Source organism: Malania oleifera, chromosome 2 (genome assembly GCF_029873635.1).
Source record: "Malania oleifera isolate guangnan ecotype guangnan chromosome 2, ASM2987363v1, whole genome shotgun sequence".
Lineage (NCBI taxonomy): Eukaryota > Viridiplantae > Streptophyta > Magnoliopsida > Santalales > Ximeniaceae > Malania > Malania oleifera.
Window position 1 is genome coordinate 104,508,127 of NC_080418.1, and position 18,466 is coordinate 104,526,592.

General features: G+C 37.8%; 1 protein-coding gene across 6 annotated transcripts in view; it reads right to left on the bottom strand.

Moving 5' to 3' along the window:
• Positions 1-18,466, bottom strand: part of LOC131149146 (CYC02 protein-like) — a 58,834-nt gene that overhangs the window by 26,563 nt on the left and 13,805 nt on the right. The window contains exons 4-6 of one of the 6 annotated variants that reach the window (XM_058099298.1): positions 14,546-14,664; positions 14,385-14,463; positions 5,996-6,062 (exon numbers count right to left, since the gene is read on the bottom strand). The exons of 1 other annotated variant lie outside the window; for it this stretch is intronic. In XM_058099298.1, the coding sequence (XP_057955281.1) occupies positions 6,027-6,062; positions 14,385-14,463; positions 14,546-14,664 (234 nt within the window). In that variant the 3' untranslated portion in view covers positions 5,996-6,026. Of the gene's footprint in view, positions 1-5,779; positions 6,063-14,384; positions 14,464-14,545; positions 14,665-18,466 lie in introns of those variants that run through there. 4 more of the 6 variants (XM_058099300.1, XM_058099297.1, XM_058099302.1 and 1 more) reach the window with 4 other exon arrangements.

Genomic DNA, 18,466 nt, shown 5'->3' on the forward strand with positions numbered 1-18,466 from the left:
CTTGAAGAATATAAGGACATGAATGAGTTGTTGAAAGCCAATGAATATTAAAGTCAAAAGAGCGAAAGAAAGGTAAAGTGAGAAATCTCAAAGAATATGAAAGCTTAAAGAAAAGATGGACTCAATCCAAGGACAAAGCATGAAGACTCAAGAACCTATAATATTATTGTCTTAGAAGTCTCATGTAAGTGTTTTAATGTTTAAAATATCATTTGAAATATTTTGAAACTCTTAGGTTAACTTCTTGGACCTAGATGCCTTTTAAAATACCTGTAAAATATTTTTATAAGGTTAAAAATTATTTTAACAAGGTTAGAATCATTTTTGGAATGAAAAGCACCAAAAAGAGTTTTTCCAAATGCTGTCAGTTTTTATATAGTTACATTGAGGTAAATTTTTCTCTATCAAAATCTCCTTATTTTAAAATGTGTTCAACATAAAAGTTGTAGGATTTTCTCTTATATTTCTGTTGACACCAAGAAAACCTAATTTGAAGTTATACATAAAAAGTTATGAGCAAAAAACTGAGGCGGGGTCACTACTATCAAACATCTTAACACTGTTCACGGGAGGGACTTCAGCTGTCTGAACAGCACACAGAACCACCTCAGACATCTAAACTCGAAACTTCAAACGTTTGAAGATTTTATGAAAAAAAAAATGAAGAGGCAGTAGCTGTTCAGACGTCTAAACCTGGCACTTCAGACATCTGAACTTGACACCTCAGACTTATGAACCCTACTTTAGACATCTGACCCTGTGTCTAGTTCATTTTTTAAGGGGTTTCAGGAACATCAGATGATTGAACTCGAATCTTTAGAAATCTGAACACTGTTCAACGGGAAAAGTTTTTAAATTCTAATATTTTAAAATATAGCCGTTTGAGCTCCAAACTTTCTAAAAATTTGGGAAACTCTCTAAGGAAACTTTTTCAACATGGAATAAGTTTGAAAGCCTATAAATACATGGTTTTGCAAATCAAAATACATTCAAGAATTGAAAAATCTATTTGTGAAGCTGAAAGTACCCTTGTTCTTACAAGTTCTCTTGCTCACTCATTGCAAAACTCTTTTGCTAAGATATTTTGAAGTGCTAATCCATCCTCCTCTGAATTCCTACAACTTAATCCTCATCTAAGAAGGATATTGGTGAATTCTACACTTGAGTTTCATTCTATTTCATATTGATATTTTACATTCAAGTATATAGTGCTGAAATTGTACTAACTTGCTCTTTAAGAGAGTATATTTGTACGCAGATCTTATCTTGTGTTTCTTATAGTTCTTTAACGTTCCAAGGATTATTTGGATCGTTGGCTAAGTGAAGGGATATTGCTTAGAGAGGTGGGCTCTAGCCTAAAGGAGTGACCGAACGAGGGGATATCGTTTGGAGAAGGCGGGCTCTAGCCTTAACAAAGGAGTATTGTAAAGGTTTGTTCCACCCGTCAACGGAACAGGTTTAGTGAATCCTTTGGTGGTTTACCAAAGGCGAGTACGTAGGCTGTGTTGAAGCCGAACCTCGTAAAAATCTCCGTCTCACTCTCTCTTTCCCTATTCTTTATTTTCAGTGCATATTTAAATTGCATGGATGGTTTAAATTTGAAAATCATATAAACTACATATATTTGGAAATCAAACAAACTTAAGGTTTAATTTTGATTTGGGTTGCAGAAACTGAAAGGGAGTACGTTGGTTACACCATATCTTGCGGAAACCATACGGGAGTACGTTACTTGATTAACATCCCAAAGATAAATTTACCAAGAGTTTATTTGAGTTCTAAAAATTTGGAAAGAGTGATTGGATTCATTTATACAGGGCTTTACATCAGCAAACATAAATTCTCATTCACTACAAGGCTTGGTTCAAATTTGGCTAATATCAACATACAACCATTTTGAGTTTTTATATTACACAAGTGTTATGTATTGGCTTGTTTGTTTGTTTTCTAATTATAGTTGATTGGTTTGGTTGAATGATTGGATGTTTGTATGGTTAAGGATTAAATAAAGAAACTAAGTTCTTGAGTGCTTAATAAATTAAACAAATAAGTCACAAATCGGTTAAAAGAAATAAAATAAGTTTAAGAATTCTAAAAAGAAATTAAAAGAATTTAAAAGCCAATTCACCCCCCCCCCCTCTTGGGAAGCTATTCCTAATTTCAAGAGAAATCTCAAGGAGATTTCGGTGGACAAACTCATTGGATCGCTCATCACCTATGAGCTGGCAATAAACAGGAAGAAGAATGAGCAAAGCAAAGCAAAGAAAGTCATAGCATTCAAGGCAACATCTCACAGCTCTAGTGAGGAAAGTGACTCAGAATCAGATGACGAGATGGCCTTGCAAACAAAGAAGTTCGTAAAGTCCTTGAAAAAGAATAAGAAGTTCAATCGAAAATTTCAGAACTCAAAATCAGAAAGAGAAGAGTCAAGCATGAAGAAAAATAAGGAAGATCTTCCAACATGCTACAACTACCTAGAGGTTAGACACATCAACCTTGAGTGCCCCAAACTAGTGAAAGCCTCAAAGAAAAAGAAGAAGGCACTGAAATTCAGTTGGGATACTCACAGCACTAGAAATTCAGAATCTGAATCCAGCAACGACGAAATTGCCAATCTGTTTCTAACAGCACATGATGACCTTGAGGTACAATCATCATTTTCATCATCTTCGTATTATTCTAGTGAGTCTAAAAATGGAAATGAATTGATCTCATATAATGAACTGAAACAAGAATACCTATACTCTATTAAATTGCTTGAGAAGAAAACAAATAAAATTTCTGAGTTAAAAAGAAAAGTCAAAGAACTTTCAAATTTGGTTGAACGCCAAAATGAATCTCATGCATCTTTCATAAAAGATAAAGATTTGAAAATTGAGGAGTTAGAAAAGGATTTGAAAGATAAATGTGAAATTATTTGTAAACTTACTAAAAGACAAAAAAATTTTGAAAAGCTCCTAGGATCTCAAAGAAATTCCCTAGAAAAGGAAGGGCTTGGCTTTAATGGGAAGGACAATCTAAAGAATAGACATCTTTACATGGATTATTTTATAAGATAGTCAAAGTCATATGTTCCATCTAAGAATTATTATAGAAATACTATATGCTTTACATGTAAAAGGTTGGGTCACATACAATTCGACTGTCCTTTCAAAAATAAAGATGTCAAAATCAAGAAAGTATGAAGAGTCAAAGGAGAACATAGCACTAACCCCCCCTGGACCCAAGAAAATCTGGGTACCAAAGCTAGTTGTTTGAGTGTGTCTTGTAGATATGCTTAAGATCAGCATTCTCAAAAGATAGATGGTATATGGACAATGGATGCTCATGTCACATGACTGGGGATAAAGCAAAGTTCACATCCATCACACCCAAGGATTAAGGGTTTGTCACTTTTGGAGATAACGCTAAGGGAAGGATCACAGGTGTAGGTAAAGTTGGTAATAATTATTCATTAATTATTGATGATGTTTTACTAGTAGAAGGTTTAAAGCACAATTTACTAAGTATAAGCCAAATGTGTGATACAGGTTACAAAGTGTCTTTAGAACATGACAAGTGCATAGTTGAACACAAAACTGATAATAAGATACTATTCACCGCTAAACATCATGAGAATGTATATGCCACAAGTTTATATAACTTAACCTCACAGAGCGTGACATGCTTCTCTGCTATGAATGAAATTAGCTGGATTTTGCATAGGAGACTAGGACACACAAACATGGATTTAATCTCTAAACTAGTTAAGAAAGAATTAGTTAAGGGACTTCCCAAGACTAAATTTGTGAAAGATAAAATCTGGGATGCATGCCAACTAGGAAAACAAGCAAGAACAAGAAGAAAGAGATCTCCACTACTAGGCCACTCCAAATGCTACACTTAGACTTATTTGGAACAAACCCAATTCAGAGTTTAGGCGGTAAATCATACGCATTTGTCATAGTTGATGATTTTTCAAGATATACATGGGGTACTATTCTTAGGTCACAAAGATGAAGCATGTGAACATTTATAAACCTGTGCAAGAAAATCCAAAATAAAAAGGGATATACAATTACTAAAATTCGAAGTGATAGGGGTAGATAATTCAAAAATTAAGGCATGGAAGACTATTGTAATTCATTAGGAATTGCCCATAATTTTTCAGCTTGTAGAACACCACAACATAATAGTGTAGTTGAAAGGAAGAATAAATCTATACAAGAAATAGCCAGAACTATGCTTAACGAACATAAACTACCTAAGTATTTTTAGGTTGAGGCAGTGAATACCGCCTACTATGTGCTAAATAGAGTTCTGATTAGACCATCACTTTACAAGACTCCTTATGAATTATGGAATGACCATAGACCAAACATATCATATTTTCATGTCTTTGGCTCTAAGTGTTTTGTGCTTAGAGACAATGAACATTTAAGAAAATTCAATGTGAAATCTGATGAAGGTATCTTCCTAGGGTATGCCTTAGATAGTAAAGCCTATAGAGTATATAACAAACGAACATTGACGTTATAGAATCTATTCATGTAGTATTCGATGAGTCAAATCCCTTCTCCAAAAGAACTAATGAAGATGAACTTGAAATCAACAAAGAATTTGAAGAACTATCCATTGAGAATGATTTAGAAAAGAAAAATGAACTTAAAGAACCATCCACTGAAACTAATAAAACTGAAAATGAGATTAATGAACAACCTAGAGAATGAAAATAAATAAAGAATCATCCCATAGATCAAATAATAGGTGAACTATTACGTGGAGTAGCCACTCGATCCTCACTTAAGAATATGATGAGTCATTTTGCATTTCTATCATAAGAAGAACCTAAGAATGTGAGTGAAGCTATAGAGGATGAATCATGGGTGTTGTCCATGCAAGAAGAGTTAAATCAATTTGAGAGAAACAAAGTATGGACATTAGTTCCCAGACCTGAGGAGAAGTCAATCATTGGAACCAAATGGATATATAAGAATAAGAAAGATGAACATGAAGTAGTTGTGAGAAATAAGGTTAGATTAGTAGCTCTGGGATATAATCAAGAAGAAGGTATAGATTTTGAAGAAACATTTGCACCTGTAGCTAGAATGGAAGTCATTCGAATGCTTTTAGCATATGCAGCTTTTAAGGATTTCAAGTTATATCAAATGGATGTCAAGAACACATTTTTAAATGGCTACATAAATGAGGAAGTGTATGTAGAACAACCCCCAGGTTTTGAAAATCATAAGAATCCAGATCATGTTTATAAACTAACAAAAGCCTTGTACGGTTTAAAGCAAGCTCCTAGAGCTTGGTATGAAGCAGTTTTCTATTAGAAAATGGGTTCATAAAAGGAAAGATTGATACAACTTTGTTCATAAAGACTAAGAAAGAAGATATTCTCCTAGTTCAAGTATATGTAGATGACATTATATTTGGCGCTACCAATAAAGAATTGTGTAGTGAATTTGCCAATACCATGCAAAATGAATTTGTGATGAGCATGATGGGTGAACTAAATTTCTTCCTAGCACTTCAGATCAAACAAGCAAAACATGGAATATTCATAAATCAATCGAAGTATATTCGAGACCTACTCAAAAAGTTTAATATGGAAGATGGAAAAACACTAGGTACACCTATGAGCACTTCATTGAAATTAGACAAAGATGAACAAGGTATACCAGTAGATGTCTAACTTTATCGTGAAATGATTGGTAGCTTATTTGTGATGACCTGCTTAATTTCCACATTTTTTTAAATATAATAAATACAATATCACAAAGCTCAGCAGATCATAGCTCACCTAGACCCGTGGGTACTAGGGATATATCAGAACATATAGCAGAAGCCTAAGCAGCTGGAAACATACAATCATATACATCTCATCATATCATACATCACAATACCAGAGTTACTAGAATCACTGTATACATATATACACAATACTCAACCCAAAAAGATATCTTAGGGCCATTTTCACAAAATACAACCGACCCTTTCAAATACTTACCCTTTTGGAAGTGCAGATCTACCATACTAGATCAGCAGAGCTTTACCTGCTCTCCTATCAGGGGCTCCTGAAATATTTATGAAATTCAGAGTGGGACACCTCTCAGTAAGGGAAATAAACTAATATTAGTGTGTGGTAACATGAGTATCCCATGTTATACATATATCGTATAGAAACATATTTAACAATTGTTATGTCGTATCTAGGATATCATATATATCATCATAACATGGCAGAACATACTGTATTTTATAATCATATTTCATCTCATAGAATATAATACAAAAACATTCATGGTAGGTTAGTTAGCTGTTGTCATGTTACCCCCACATGACTGGGTTGTGTGGCCCAAATGCGAGACCTGACAATGGTTGGCCGACCACTGTCAAGTCAAAAGTATAGTTTGTAAGTCTGATGGGTCTGCCAGACCTGGTCTGTACACCTAGGGCGCTCACACACTTCTTAAAAAACACATCGACCATCCAATCTCATACCACTCCGTAAAGCGGCGTTAACACAAATATCATGATCGCGAAGACCATGAACACATAGCAACGGTATCGTGCAAGTGCTAGCCTAAACCAAGCCAACCCGGTTCTGATACCATATAACATATAATGAAACTGTGATACATGGATATTTCATATCATTAATTTTCAAATCAATCATATCATTTTGCATATATACTTATATCATGAAAATCATCGGCCCGTACGCTAGTATTACACATTTTACCACAGCTCGACCCGTATGCCGACAAATCATAATACAGCCCTTACGCTGGCAAATCACATCCATAGCATGACCCGTACGCCAAAAAAATATATCCATAGCTTAGCCTGTACGCTGGAAAATCACATCCATAGCACGGCCCGTACGCCGGCAAAATATATCCATAGCTCAACCCGTACACTGGAAAATCATACACATAGCATGGCCCGTACGCCAGCAAAACATATAAAAATCTCGACCCGTACGCCGGTTTTCCATTATAAAAATCTATATCATTCACACATTCCCAGAAACAGTATTTCAAAGCAATTTCTACTCATGCCATACTAAATAGGTTTTTCGTATATTTAATATACCACCATTTTCACAGTATTTTCCAAATATAAATCATATATAAATATATTTATTTCCCTGAAACCAAATGCTTTAACAATATACATACATTTTTATAAAAGAACTAGCTTAGTTTATCCCCTTACCTGATTCTTGAAAAGCTCCTAAGAAAATCTGTCCCGCACCCGCAGGGTTCCCCGTTCAACACCTTGGAAATGAAAACTCCCAATACTAAACTTTAGTATTTCTATGTGTATATCACTTTCTACAACTGTCAAATAACCAAATACTGAGTAGAAATCCTTACCTTGGATTTGGGATGGTTTCCAACTTAGCCCTACCGACGATCCACTCCGGCGGACTTGCAGAGAACTTTCCCAGGAGCGTCGTGGTGGCTTTAGATCCTCGAACCAGCGGAAATCCAGCCCAAAATCGAAGAGAGATAGGGGAAGGGCCGCAGGATGAGAGAGAGAGAGAGGGTTTCTGTGCTTAATTTCCATCAAAAATTCGAGTTCTTCACTATTTATAGGGCTGGATTCATCAACGAGCCACGTCATCTCGTCGACGATTCCTTTAATAATTTCATCGATGAAACCCACTCCTCGTCGATGAAATTCAGACTGCCCAAAACCTCTCTCGGTATTTCCTTGTCGACAAGACACGTCACCTCATCAATGAGTCCTGTAGAAAGTTCATCGACGAACTCCAACCCTTGTCAACGAGCTCCTGTTATACCCTCATCGACAAGTCCCCTGTATTCATTGATGAGGTCTTGAAAATTTCTCTCGGTTTATTCCTTCCAAAATGTAATGTCGTTGCGAAGTCGACTACCTCCTTCTGTTTCCGATTTCCATTTTCCCTTTCTTTTATTATTTAAATACCATTATTCTTCGGGTCGTTACATTCTCCCCTCCTTATAAAATTTCATCCTCGAAATTTACTATTCACGTAACTTGTCATCCCTTAACAAGAAAAGGGGTCTACTTATTTTATTACCTACCCTCACTTATGGCGGAGGAATACCGTGGTTACATTCCGAGTCCTGGGAGATTACATAAACAAAAGAGAAATTCACCCAAAACTAAAATGCTACACTAATTAAACCATTACATGTACCTGCAAAAGAAATACTACCTAACTACTTACACTTTACCTATTTAGACTCCTTGGAATAGATGCGGATACTTCTGCTTCATTTGTTCCTCGGATTCCCATGAAACCTCTTCAATTGCATGATTCCTCCACAAAACTTTTACCTGAGGAATCTTCTTATTACGTAACTCTTGTACTTTCCTATCCATAATCTGTATCAGTACCTCCTCATATACCAGTGAATCACTAAGCTCTAATTCGCTATAACTGATGATATGAGAAGGATCTGGGACGTATTTCCTCAACATAGCAATATGGAATACGTCGTGTATCCTCGATAACACAGGTGGTAAAGGTAGCCTGTAAGCTACCAGCCCTACTTTATCTAGAATCTCAAATGGACCAATAAACCTGGGACTAAGTTTACCCTTCTTTCCAAATCTCATAACCCATTTCGTCGGAGCTATCTTAAAAAACACATGACTACCCACATCAAATTCAAGATTCCTGCGGCGATTATCTGCATAACTTTTTTGTCAACTCTGAGTTGCACTGATTCTGTCCCTGATAAGCCGAACCTTATCACGCGCTTGCTGTATAAGTTCCGGTCCCGCTCACCCACTTCATCCCAAAATAAAGGAGAATAGCATCTCTTACCGTATAAAGCCTCAAACAGTGTCATGCTAATGCTGGTTTGATAACTATTATTATACGCAAATTCTACTAGTGGCATGAAATGAGTTCAACTACCCCCAATATCCGATATGCATGCACGGAGCATATCCTCTAATGTTTGTATCGTCCTCTCAGTCTGCCCATCTGATTGAGGATGAAATGTCGTGCTAAATGACAATTGAGACCCTAGTGCTTCCTGCAGACTTTTCCAAAAATGTGATGTAAAACGCGGGTCTCGATCTGACACAATCGATACTGGCATCCCATGAGAACGAACTATCTCCTGAATGTAGATCTCCGATAAACGATTGAGGGAGTAGCTGATCTTGATAGGTATAAAGTGGGCGGTCTTAGTCAAACGGTCAACAATCACCCAGATGGCATTCTGGACATGTAATGTCGTCGGTAGTCCTAACACGAAGTCCATAGATATATGATCCCACTTCCACTTTAGAATAAATAACGGCTGCAATTGCCCTACCGGCCTTTGGTGCTCAGCCTTTACCTACTGGCATGTCAAACACTGGGCTACATACTCAGCGATCTCTTTCTTCATACCACACCACCAGTACGACTCTTGCAGATCCTTGCACATCTTCGTACTGCCGGGATGAACTGTATACAAAGATCTATGAGCCTCCTCTAAAATAGTCTTCTTGATCTCAGTATCGGCAGGAACGCATAATCTGGAACAGAACCATAAAGCTCCGTCATATGTAATACTGAATTCCTCAACCTGACCATTCTGCACTCTATCCATCACCTCTGCTAATTCTGGGTCTTCCTTTTGAGTGGCTTTAATTCTTTCTTGCAGAGTAGGCTATACTACTAGGCTGAAAATACACATTGGAGGATCACTCTCTACCAACTCTATGCCGAGTCTCTCTAGATCCATCATGATCGAATACTGGATCTCCATAGCCACCACCAACACTAGTTCCCTGGATTTCCTACTCAACGCATCAGCTACCACGTGTGCTTTACCTAGGTGATAACTGATGGTACAATCAAAATCCATAATCAGCTCCAACCACCTTCTCTGTCTCATATTCAGTTCCTTCTGCATGAAGAAATACTTTAAGCTCTTGTGGTTGGAGAAAATCTCACACTACTCGTCGTACAGGTAATTCCTCCAAATTTTCAGTGCGTATACCACTACCTCCAATTCAAGATCATGTGTAGGGTAGTTCTTTTCATATTCTTTCAACTGTTTGGACGCATACACCACTACCCTGCCATGCTGCATCAATACACATCCAAGTCCCTTCAAGGACGCATCACTGTAAATGACATACGCCTCACCCCCTAATAGGATAACCAATACTGGTGTTGTGACTAATCTTTGCTTCAGTTCTTGAAAACTCTGCTCACAGTTGTCGTCCCACTCAAATCTGACATTCTTCCTCATTAGTCGTATCAAAGGTCCTGACAAAGCTGAGAATCCCTCAACAAAACGACGATAATACCTAACTAGCCCCAAGAAACTCCTGATCTCCCGGACATTCCTCGGTCTAGCCCAATTCACTACTTCCTCAATCTTGCTACGATCCATAGAAATACCATCTCCAGATGCAACATGCCCCAACAACACGACCTTCTCAAGCCAGAATTCACAATTACTAAACTTGGCGTACAACTTATTTTCCCGAAGTGTCTGCAAAACCTGCCTCAAGTGCGTCTAATGCTCCTTATAGCTCCTCGAATAGACCAATACATCATCAATAAACACAACAAAAAACTAGTCTAGGTATTGGTGGAAGACTCTGTTCATCAAGTCCATAAATACCGCAGAAGCATTTGTTAAATTGAACGACATAACAAGAAACTCGTAATGCCTGTACCTGGTCCTAAAGGTTGTCTTCGAGACGTCTTTTGCTTTCACTTTTACTTGATGGTAGCCGAATTTGAGGTCAATCTTTGAATACACCTGTGTACCCTGAAGCTAGTCAAACAAATCGTCAATACGGGGTAGAGGATATGATTATCACTTTATTAATCTCCCTATAGTCTATACACATCCTCATAGTACCATATTTCTTCTTCATAAATAAAACTAGAGCTCCCTACGGAGATACACTGGGTCGTATGAAGCCTTTATCAAGAAGATCTTGCAATTGATTCTTCAATTCTGCCAATTCTGCTGGCGCCATCCAATAAGTTACTTTAGAAATCGGCGTTGTACCGGAAGGTAGATCAATAGGGAAATCTACCTCACAATTGGGTGGCAAGCCTGGTAACTCATCTAAGAAAACATCTATAAACTCCTTTACTATAGGCATGCTAGCAAGTTTCAGTTCATTCTCTGACATCTCCTTCACCATAGCCACAAACCCCTGACAACCACTCAGCAATAGTCTCCTGGCCTGAATAGCTGAAACTAGCTAAGGCGGGGATTGCACTTGCGACCCTACAAACTTGAATTTTGCTTCCCCCGGATACCTGAATATCACTTCTCGTGCTCGAAAATCTATGCTGAAAAAATTAGCCACTAGCCAATCCATGCCAAATATAACATCAAACCCGTGCATGTCCAGCACTATCAAATCAGCAAACAAAGTCTTTCCTTGAATATCAACTAGACAACCTCGAAGCACCCTACTACACCTGACTGCTGACCTAGTCAGTGTAGATACCAACAATTTGACATCTAATGATTGTGTTTCAGTCCCACATAATTTAACACACCCCGAAGACAAGAACAAGTGCATAGCTCCTTAATCAAACAATGCAATAACTTTAAAATAAAGCATAATAACCATACCTGTCACCACGTCACATGTCGTCTCAACCTCATCTAGCATTGGAGTAAACACCCTGGTTGGAGCCGTATTCCTCTACTGGCCCCCACGTGGAGCCTGATAACCTCCCTGGTATGGTCTGGGAGTTGGAACTACATCTGGTGGGGTAGGACAGTCTCGCACCATATGCCCCGATCTACCGCAGTGATAGCACACCACACCACCAGCTTGACACTCTCCCCAGTGCTTTCTACCACAAGTCTAATAGACTAGAGTACCCTGCCCTGCCTGCACATCGCGTCCTCCCGTCTCCTACCTCCACCCTCTGCCACAGTTTCCTCTCCTCCACTGACCCGGTCTATGACCTTGCTGGTAGCTAGTAAATGCAAATCTCTTCCTCTATCCCTACTCCTCTACATCAAAACGCTCACCAATCTCTGCCAAGGTTACCCCGTCGACTAACTCAACAAAGTCTTGGATCCGCAGAACCACCACCTGCTTGAATATGCTCCACCTCAAGCTTTTCTGAAACTGCCTCGCTTTCTTCACTTCATTAGGAACAATATACGAGGCGAAGTGAGAGAGCTTGATGAAACGTGCCTCATACTACTGAACGGATAGCTATCCCCGCTTTAGAATCAGGAACTCTTCTACCTTAACTTCCCTGACGGTAGCTGGAAAATACCTATCGAAGAACAACTCCTTAAACCGGTCCCAAGTCATGGCTATCGGAGTCACCCTCTACTGCTCTAATAGTCTCACCGCAGTCCACCACCTCTCGGTCTCTCCCATCAATCTATAGGTGGCAAAGAGGACCCTTTGTTCCTCAGTACACTGCATCACAGTCAAGACTTTCTCGGTCTCCTGCATCCAGTTCTTAGCGGCTGTAGGATTAACTCCACCTGAGAACGCAAGAAGATTCATCTTGTAAACTTTTCTATAGTGCACCCATGGCCTGTAGATGGACCACTCTGCTCCCTCAAGCTCCTAGCAATCTTAGCTATAACCTGTTGAGCCACGCTACATAATACCACATCAGAGTTGGTCTCAGCTACACCTGATAGTCCTGCTCCATCACTACCACTCGCATGGGCACTACTTCCTCCTAGATCCATCTTGGAAACAACAAACACAACTTAGAAATTCTATCCTTATAATTTACCCACCTATTCTCACCACTTATCTCAATATTTCTAACTCATTTCTAATCCCCAGTCCTACATTCTAGGAACACAACCCGACAATAGCTTACTATGATTTTCTTAAAATTGTCACCCCAGGAAAAACATAGAAACTACCACGGAAGTTCTGCCTTTAGATTGTAGAACCAAACCTCTAATCATTTCCTAAACTCTGGTATTGTTTATGTTGCATTCTAAAGTCTACAGAACATAGTAACCTAGGCTCTGATACCAAATTGAGACGACCTGCTTAATTTCCAAATTTTTTTAAATATAATAAATAAAAATATCACAAAGCTTGGCAGATCATAGCCCACCTGGACCCGTGGGTACAGGGATATATCAGAACATATAGTAGAAGCCTAAGTAGCAGGAAACATACAATCATATACATCTCATCATACCATACATCACAATACCAGAGTTACTACAATCACTGTATACATATATACACAACACTCAACCCAAGAAGATATCTTAGGGCCATTTTCACAAAATACAACCGACCCTTTCAAAATACTTACCCTTCTGGAAGGGCAGATCTACCGTATTAGATCAGTAGGGCTTTACCCGCTCTCCTATCAGGGGCTCCCGAAATATTTATGAAATTCGGGGTGAGACACCTCTCAGTAAGGGAAATAAACAAATACTAGTGTGTGGCAACATCAGTATCCCGTGTTATAAATATATCGTATAGAAACATATTTAACAACTGTTATGTCGTATCTAGGAAATCATATTTATCATCATAACATGGCAGAACATACTGCATTTTCATAATCATATTTCATCTTATAGAATATAATACAAAAACATTCCTAGTAGGTTAGCTGGTTGTTGTCATGTATTTCCCCCACATAACTGGGTTGTGTGGCTCGAAGGCGGGACCTGACAATGGTTGGCCGACCATTGCCAAGTCAAAAGTACAGTCTGTAAATCTGATGGATCTGCCAGACCTGGTCCGTACACCAGGGGCACTCACACACTTCTTAAAAACTACATCGACCATCCAGTCTCACACCACTCCGTACAGAGGGGTTAACACAAATATCATGATTGCGAAAACCATGGACACATAGCAATGGTACCGTGCAAGTGCTAGCCTAAACCAAGCCAACCAGGTTCTGACACCATATAACATATAATGAAACTGTGATACATGGATATTTCATATCATTAATTTTCAAATCAATCATCTCATTTTGCATATATACGTATATCATGAAAATCATAGGCCTGTACGCCGGTATTACACATTTTACCATAGCTTGGCCCGTATGCCGGCAAATCATAGCACAACCCATATGCTGGCAAATCACATCCATAGCACGGCCCGTATGCCGGTAAAATATATCCATAGCTCAGCCCATCGCTGGCAAATCACATCCATAGCACGGCACGTACACCGATTTCTCATTATAAAAATTCGTATCATTCACACATTCTCAAAAACAGTATTTCAAAGCAATTTATACTCATGCCACACTAAATAGGTTTTTCGTATATTTAATATACCACCATTTTCACAGTATTTTCCAAATATAAATCATATATAAATAAATTTATTTTCCTAAAACCAAATGCTTTAATAATATACATACATTTTTATAAAAGAACTAACTTAGTTTATCCTCTTACCTGATTCTTGAAAAGCCCCAAAGAAAATCTGTCCCGCACCCACAGGGTTCCTTGTTCAACACCCTGGAAATGAAAACTCCTAATACTAAAATTTAGTATTTCTACGCATATATCACTTTCTACAACTGTCAAATAACTAAATACTGAGTAGAAAGCCTTACCCTGGATTTGGGATGGTTTCCAACTTAGCCCCACCGACGATTCGCTCCGGCAAACTTGCAGAAAGTTTTCCAAGGAGCGTCGTGGTGGCTTCAGATCCTCGAACCGGTGGAAATCCGGCCTGAAATCAAAGAGAGAAGGGGGAAGGGCCGTAGGATGAGAGAGAGATAGGGTTTTTGTGCTTAATTTCCATAAAAAATCTAAGTTCTTCCCTATTTATTGATTACGCGCCGAAACTGCGTAATTGGGCATCTTAACCCGGGCTTTACGGTTTATATTTCTAATTAAATGTCCAAATTTGTTCAATATTTTAATAAAGTGCCAAAATCATCATTCTTGAACTTTATTGCACTATTTATGAAGTTTTGGTATTTTTTTGTCGCAGGAAAATTCTCGGGAACCAAAACCGACACCTGTTCGTATTTCATACATAACTTTTCCGTCCAAGCTCTGATCAAGACGATTCAAATTTTTGGAGAAATAGGAAAGGATTATATACAACTTTCATGTTTTGATTTTTATGAGATATGGGCTCCAAAAGAGTCAGATTTGCGATGAACAGAGAATAAAAAAAAATGAAAAAAATATAGCAATTCGGGTCAACTCCAATTGGGTCAAGTTGCCGGGTCGGGTCTCCTATCCGGGTCTAGGGCTTTCCCCCCTATCCTATTTAACCCTTCTCTTCCTCTTCTTGCATAGGCAGCCCCTATGGCTCCCCATTCTCCTCTCTTCCCTCTTCTTCTTCTTCTTCTTCTTCTTCTTCTTCTTCTTCTTTAGTTTTGTTTTTTTTTCCTGCTTTGTTCCTTCTCTGTTTCCCTTTCCTTCTTCCCCTGTTCTTCCTTAGCTCTGCCTTTCCCTATTCTCTTCCTTGCCCTTTGTCCCAGTCCTCCCTCAGCACAGCACCCACGCACAGCATAGCTGCAACACCAGCAACACAGCAGACCCTCACGGCACAGCAGCAGCTTCCCGCAACTTGCAGCAACTTCTCCAGCACAACAGCAGCTTCACGGCACAGGAGCCCCTACACAGCTCTTCTCTCTCTCTCTCTCTCTCAACTTTTCTTTATGATTATTTTATTAGTATTAATTGTTTGAGCATTGAATTAAATTGGTTTGAATTTTATTTTACACTTTGATTGTTGTTTAGACTTTTTATTAAAGTACGAATTTTCATTGGGATATTTGTTTAGGTTTTTTATTCTTCTTACAGTATTTATTTATCTATTTACTTATTTTATTTTTATTTTAATTGAGTATGTGTTAGGATCGGTAGTGCTCGATTTAGTACCTTAATTTGGTGATGTCCATTCTAGTTCTTAAATAATAATAATAATAAAAAAAGAGAAAGGTGCTATGGTGATTCGTTAAATTTAGATCTTTGTTCGTGTTTTGTTCCTTCAATTCGAGTTCTTGGCTCGTATTAAAAGTTTAGTTTTTAGTTTGCATTTAAATTGTGAGTTTGGTTCGTAATTTTTAGTTCATGTTAAAGATTTGATTTTTATTCCGCGCGTGTGTGTGTTTGATTTAGTTTCCATTCTTGCATGTTATAATTCCTTATTCAAAGTTGTCAAGCGTGTTTCAGTGTTTCCTTAAGTAGACTAGGATTTCCGTTATTGTTAGTTAATTTAGTGCGTGCTAGTTTTAGGACTTTAATTTGCGTGTGTATTTAATTTGTTAAATTAGGTCTCCACAATTTTGAAAATCCCGAATCTGAACCGAGTTCAGTACCTTTTTAATTTTGATTGGAAGAACATAAATTTTGAGATTAAAACGCATTCCCTGAGGAGATGATCTAGCCCTTAGGCTTAATATTACATGACGTAACTCCTATACTTGGGATAGCTTCTGAGCTGCTCATTTTTCGAGTGAGTCATTTATAGGGCTGGATTCGTCGATGAGCCATGTCATCTCGTCGACGAGTCCTGTAGAAAGTTCATCGACGAACTCCAACCCTTGTCGACGAGCTCCTATTATACCCTCGTCGACGAGTCCCTTGTATTCGTCAACGAGGTCCTGAAAATTTCTCTTGGTTTATTCCTTCCAAAATGCAATGTCGTCGCGAAGTCGACTGCCTTCTTCTGTTTTTCGTTACCATTTTTCCTTTCTTTTATTATTTAAATACCATTATTTTTCAGGTCGTTACATTATTGTACCTGACTGCCAGTAAACCTGATATAATATTTAGCGTATGTTTGTGCGCAAGATTTCAGTTTGCACCGAAAGAGTCACATTTGTTAGCCATTAAACGAATAGTTTGATACCTAATAGGAACCGTGGAAGTTGGATTATGGTATCCTAAGTACACATCTTTTGAGATTATTAGCTATTCAGATGCTGATTTTGTGGGTAGCAAAGTGGATAGGAAGAGCACTAGTGGTACTTGTCATTTCTTAGGAAATTTCGTAGTCTCTTGGTTTTCTAAGAAACAAATTTAGTAACTTTTTCCACAGCTGAGGTTAAATACATAGCGGCAGGTAGTTGTTGTGCTTAAATGCTATACATGAAGCAACAACTGAAGGATTTTGGATAAAGTTATGAAACAATCCCTATAAGATGCGATAATATGAGTGCAATAAACATTTCAAAGAATCTCATATTACATTCACGAACTAAGCATATAGAAATACGACATCACATTCTTCGTGATCATGTGCAAAAAGGGGATGTGACACTTGAGTTTGTATGCACGGAAGAACAATAGGCAGATATATTCACGAAACCACTTGCGGATGATAGGTTTATCCAAATTAGGAGTGAATTAAGTTTGATGCATAGTCGAGAGGTTGCTTAGAATTATATTTGATGATATAATTTATGGGGAGCAACGTCACTTAAAGATGTAATCAATAGGATCAAACCAATCAATCAACATTTGTGCACATTCGACATAACATTAGTCCACATTTGGTATCACATCAATTAATATTAGGTATCCTCACATAATCACTGAAACTTATGCATTAGCAAGGGGGTTGGTTGATGTCAAAAGGAGGAGAAGTAATTTTTTTTTTTAAATCTAATGGTTGAACATGTTTATAGCTTTCAGATTTCAAAGGGGAGAAGAACATAAGGTTATGTCCATTCATGTCTTATTATTGTACACCTTTTTGTTAATGTCAAAAGGGGGGGAAGAATGAGCAAAAATAATAGAAATCTGGAGAAATCAGGAGAAAAAGCATAAATAAGAGAAATCGAGAAAAAGGCGCAAAAATTAAAAATTGTTGTTGGGGAGAAATATTAGGAGCAAAAACTGTTGGAAAAACTAATTGTGCAAAAGGGGGAGAAGTTTAATAACAAAAATTGTTGGAACATCATGAGCATATTCATTATGAGCACTTTGTGTATGAACATGAGGATATTTCATTGATTGAATATTTGATGCATTAATTGAGGGGGAGCCTTGTTAGGCGTAACCCATTATATATTTTTGCTTGTGCATTTGTCATCATAAAAAAATGGGAGATTGTTGACTCTATGAGTCCAATCCGGTTTTGATAATGACAAATCACTTAGTATTTGATCTATGCATTGAGTTTATGAACAGGAACCATACTAAGCATGCACGGAAGAATAATGAGTCATGGAAGCCTTAAAAAAAAGCATACATATCTTGGCAAAATCTATGAAACTCAAAGAGTACGAGAATTAAGATGCAAGCGGCAAAGTTCAAAATCATCTTGGGAATGGGTACTTAGATCTCATGTATGTACATTTTCATATGATTTAATTTGAGCCTCAACATAACATAGAATGACTTTAGGACTCATGCATTTCGTGAACATCATTAGGGTACTTTCATGGACTTAGAGATACTTTTAAAACCCTAGAAAATGTTTTTTTATAAAAGACCCAAGAAAGAGATCAAAGAAGATATTTAAATTAGAAAAGAAAAATTCAGAAAAAGGGAACTTCGGTAGCCTGAAC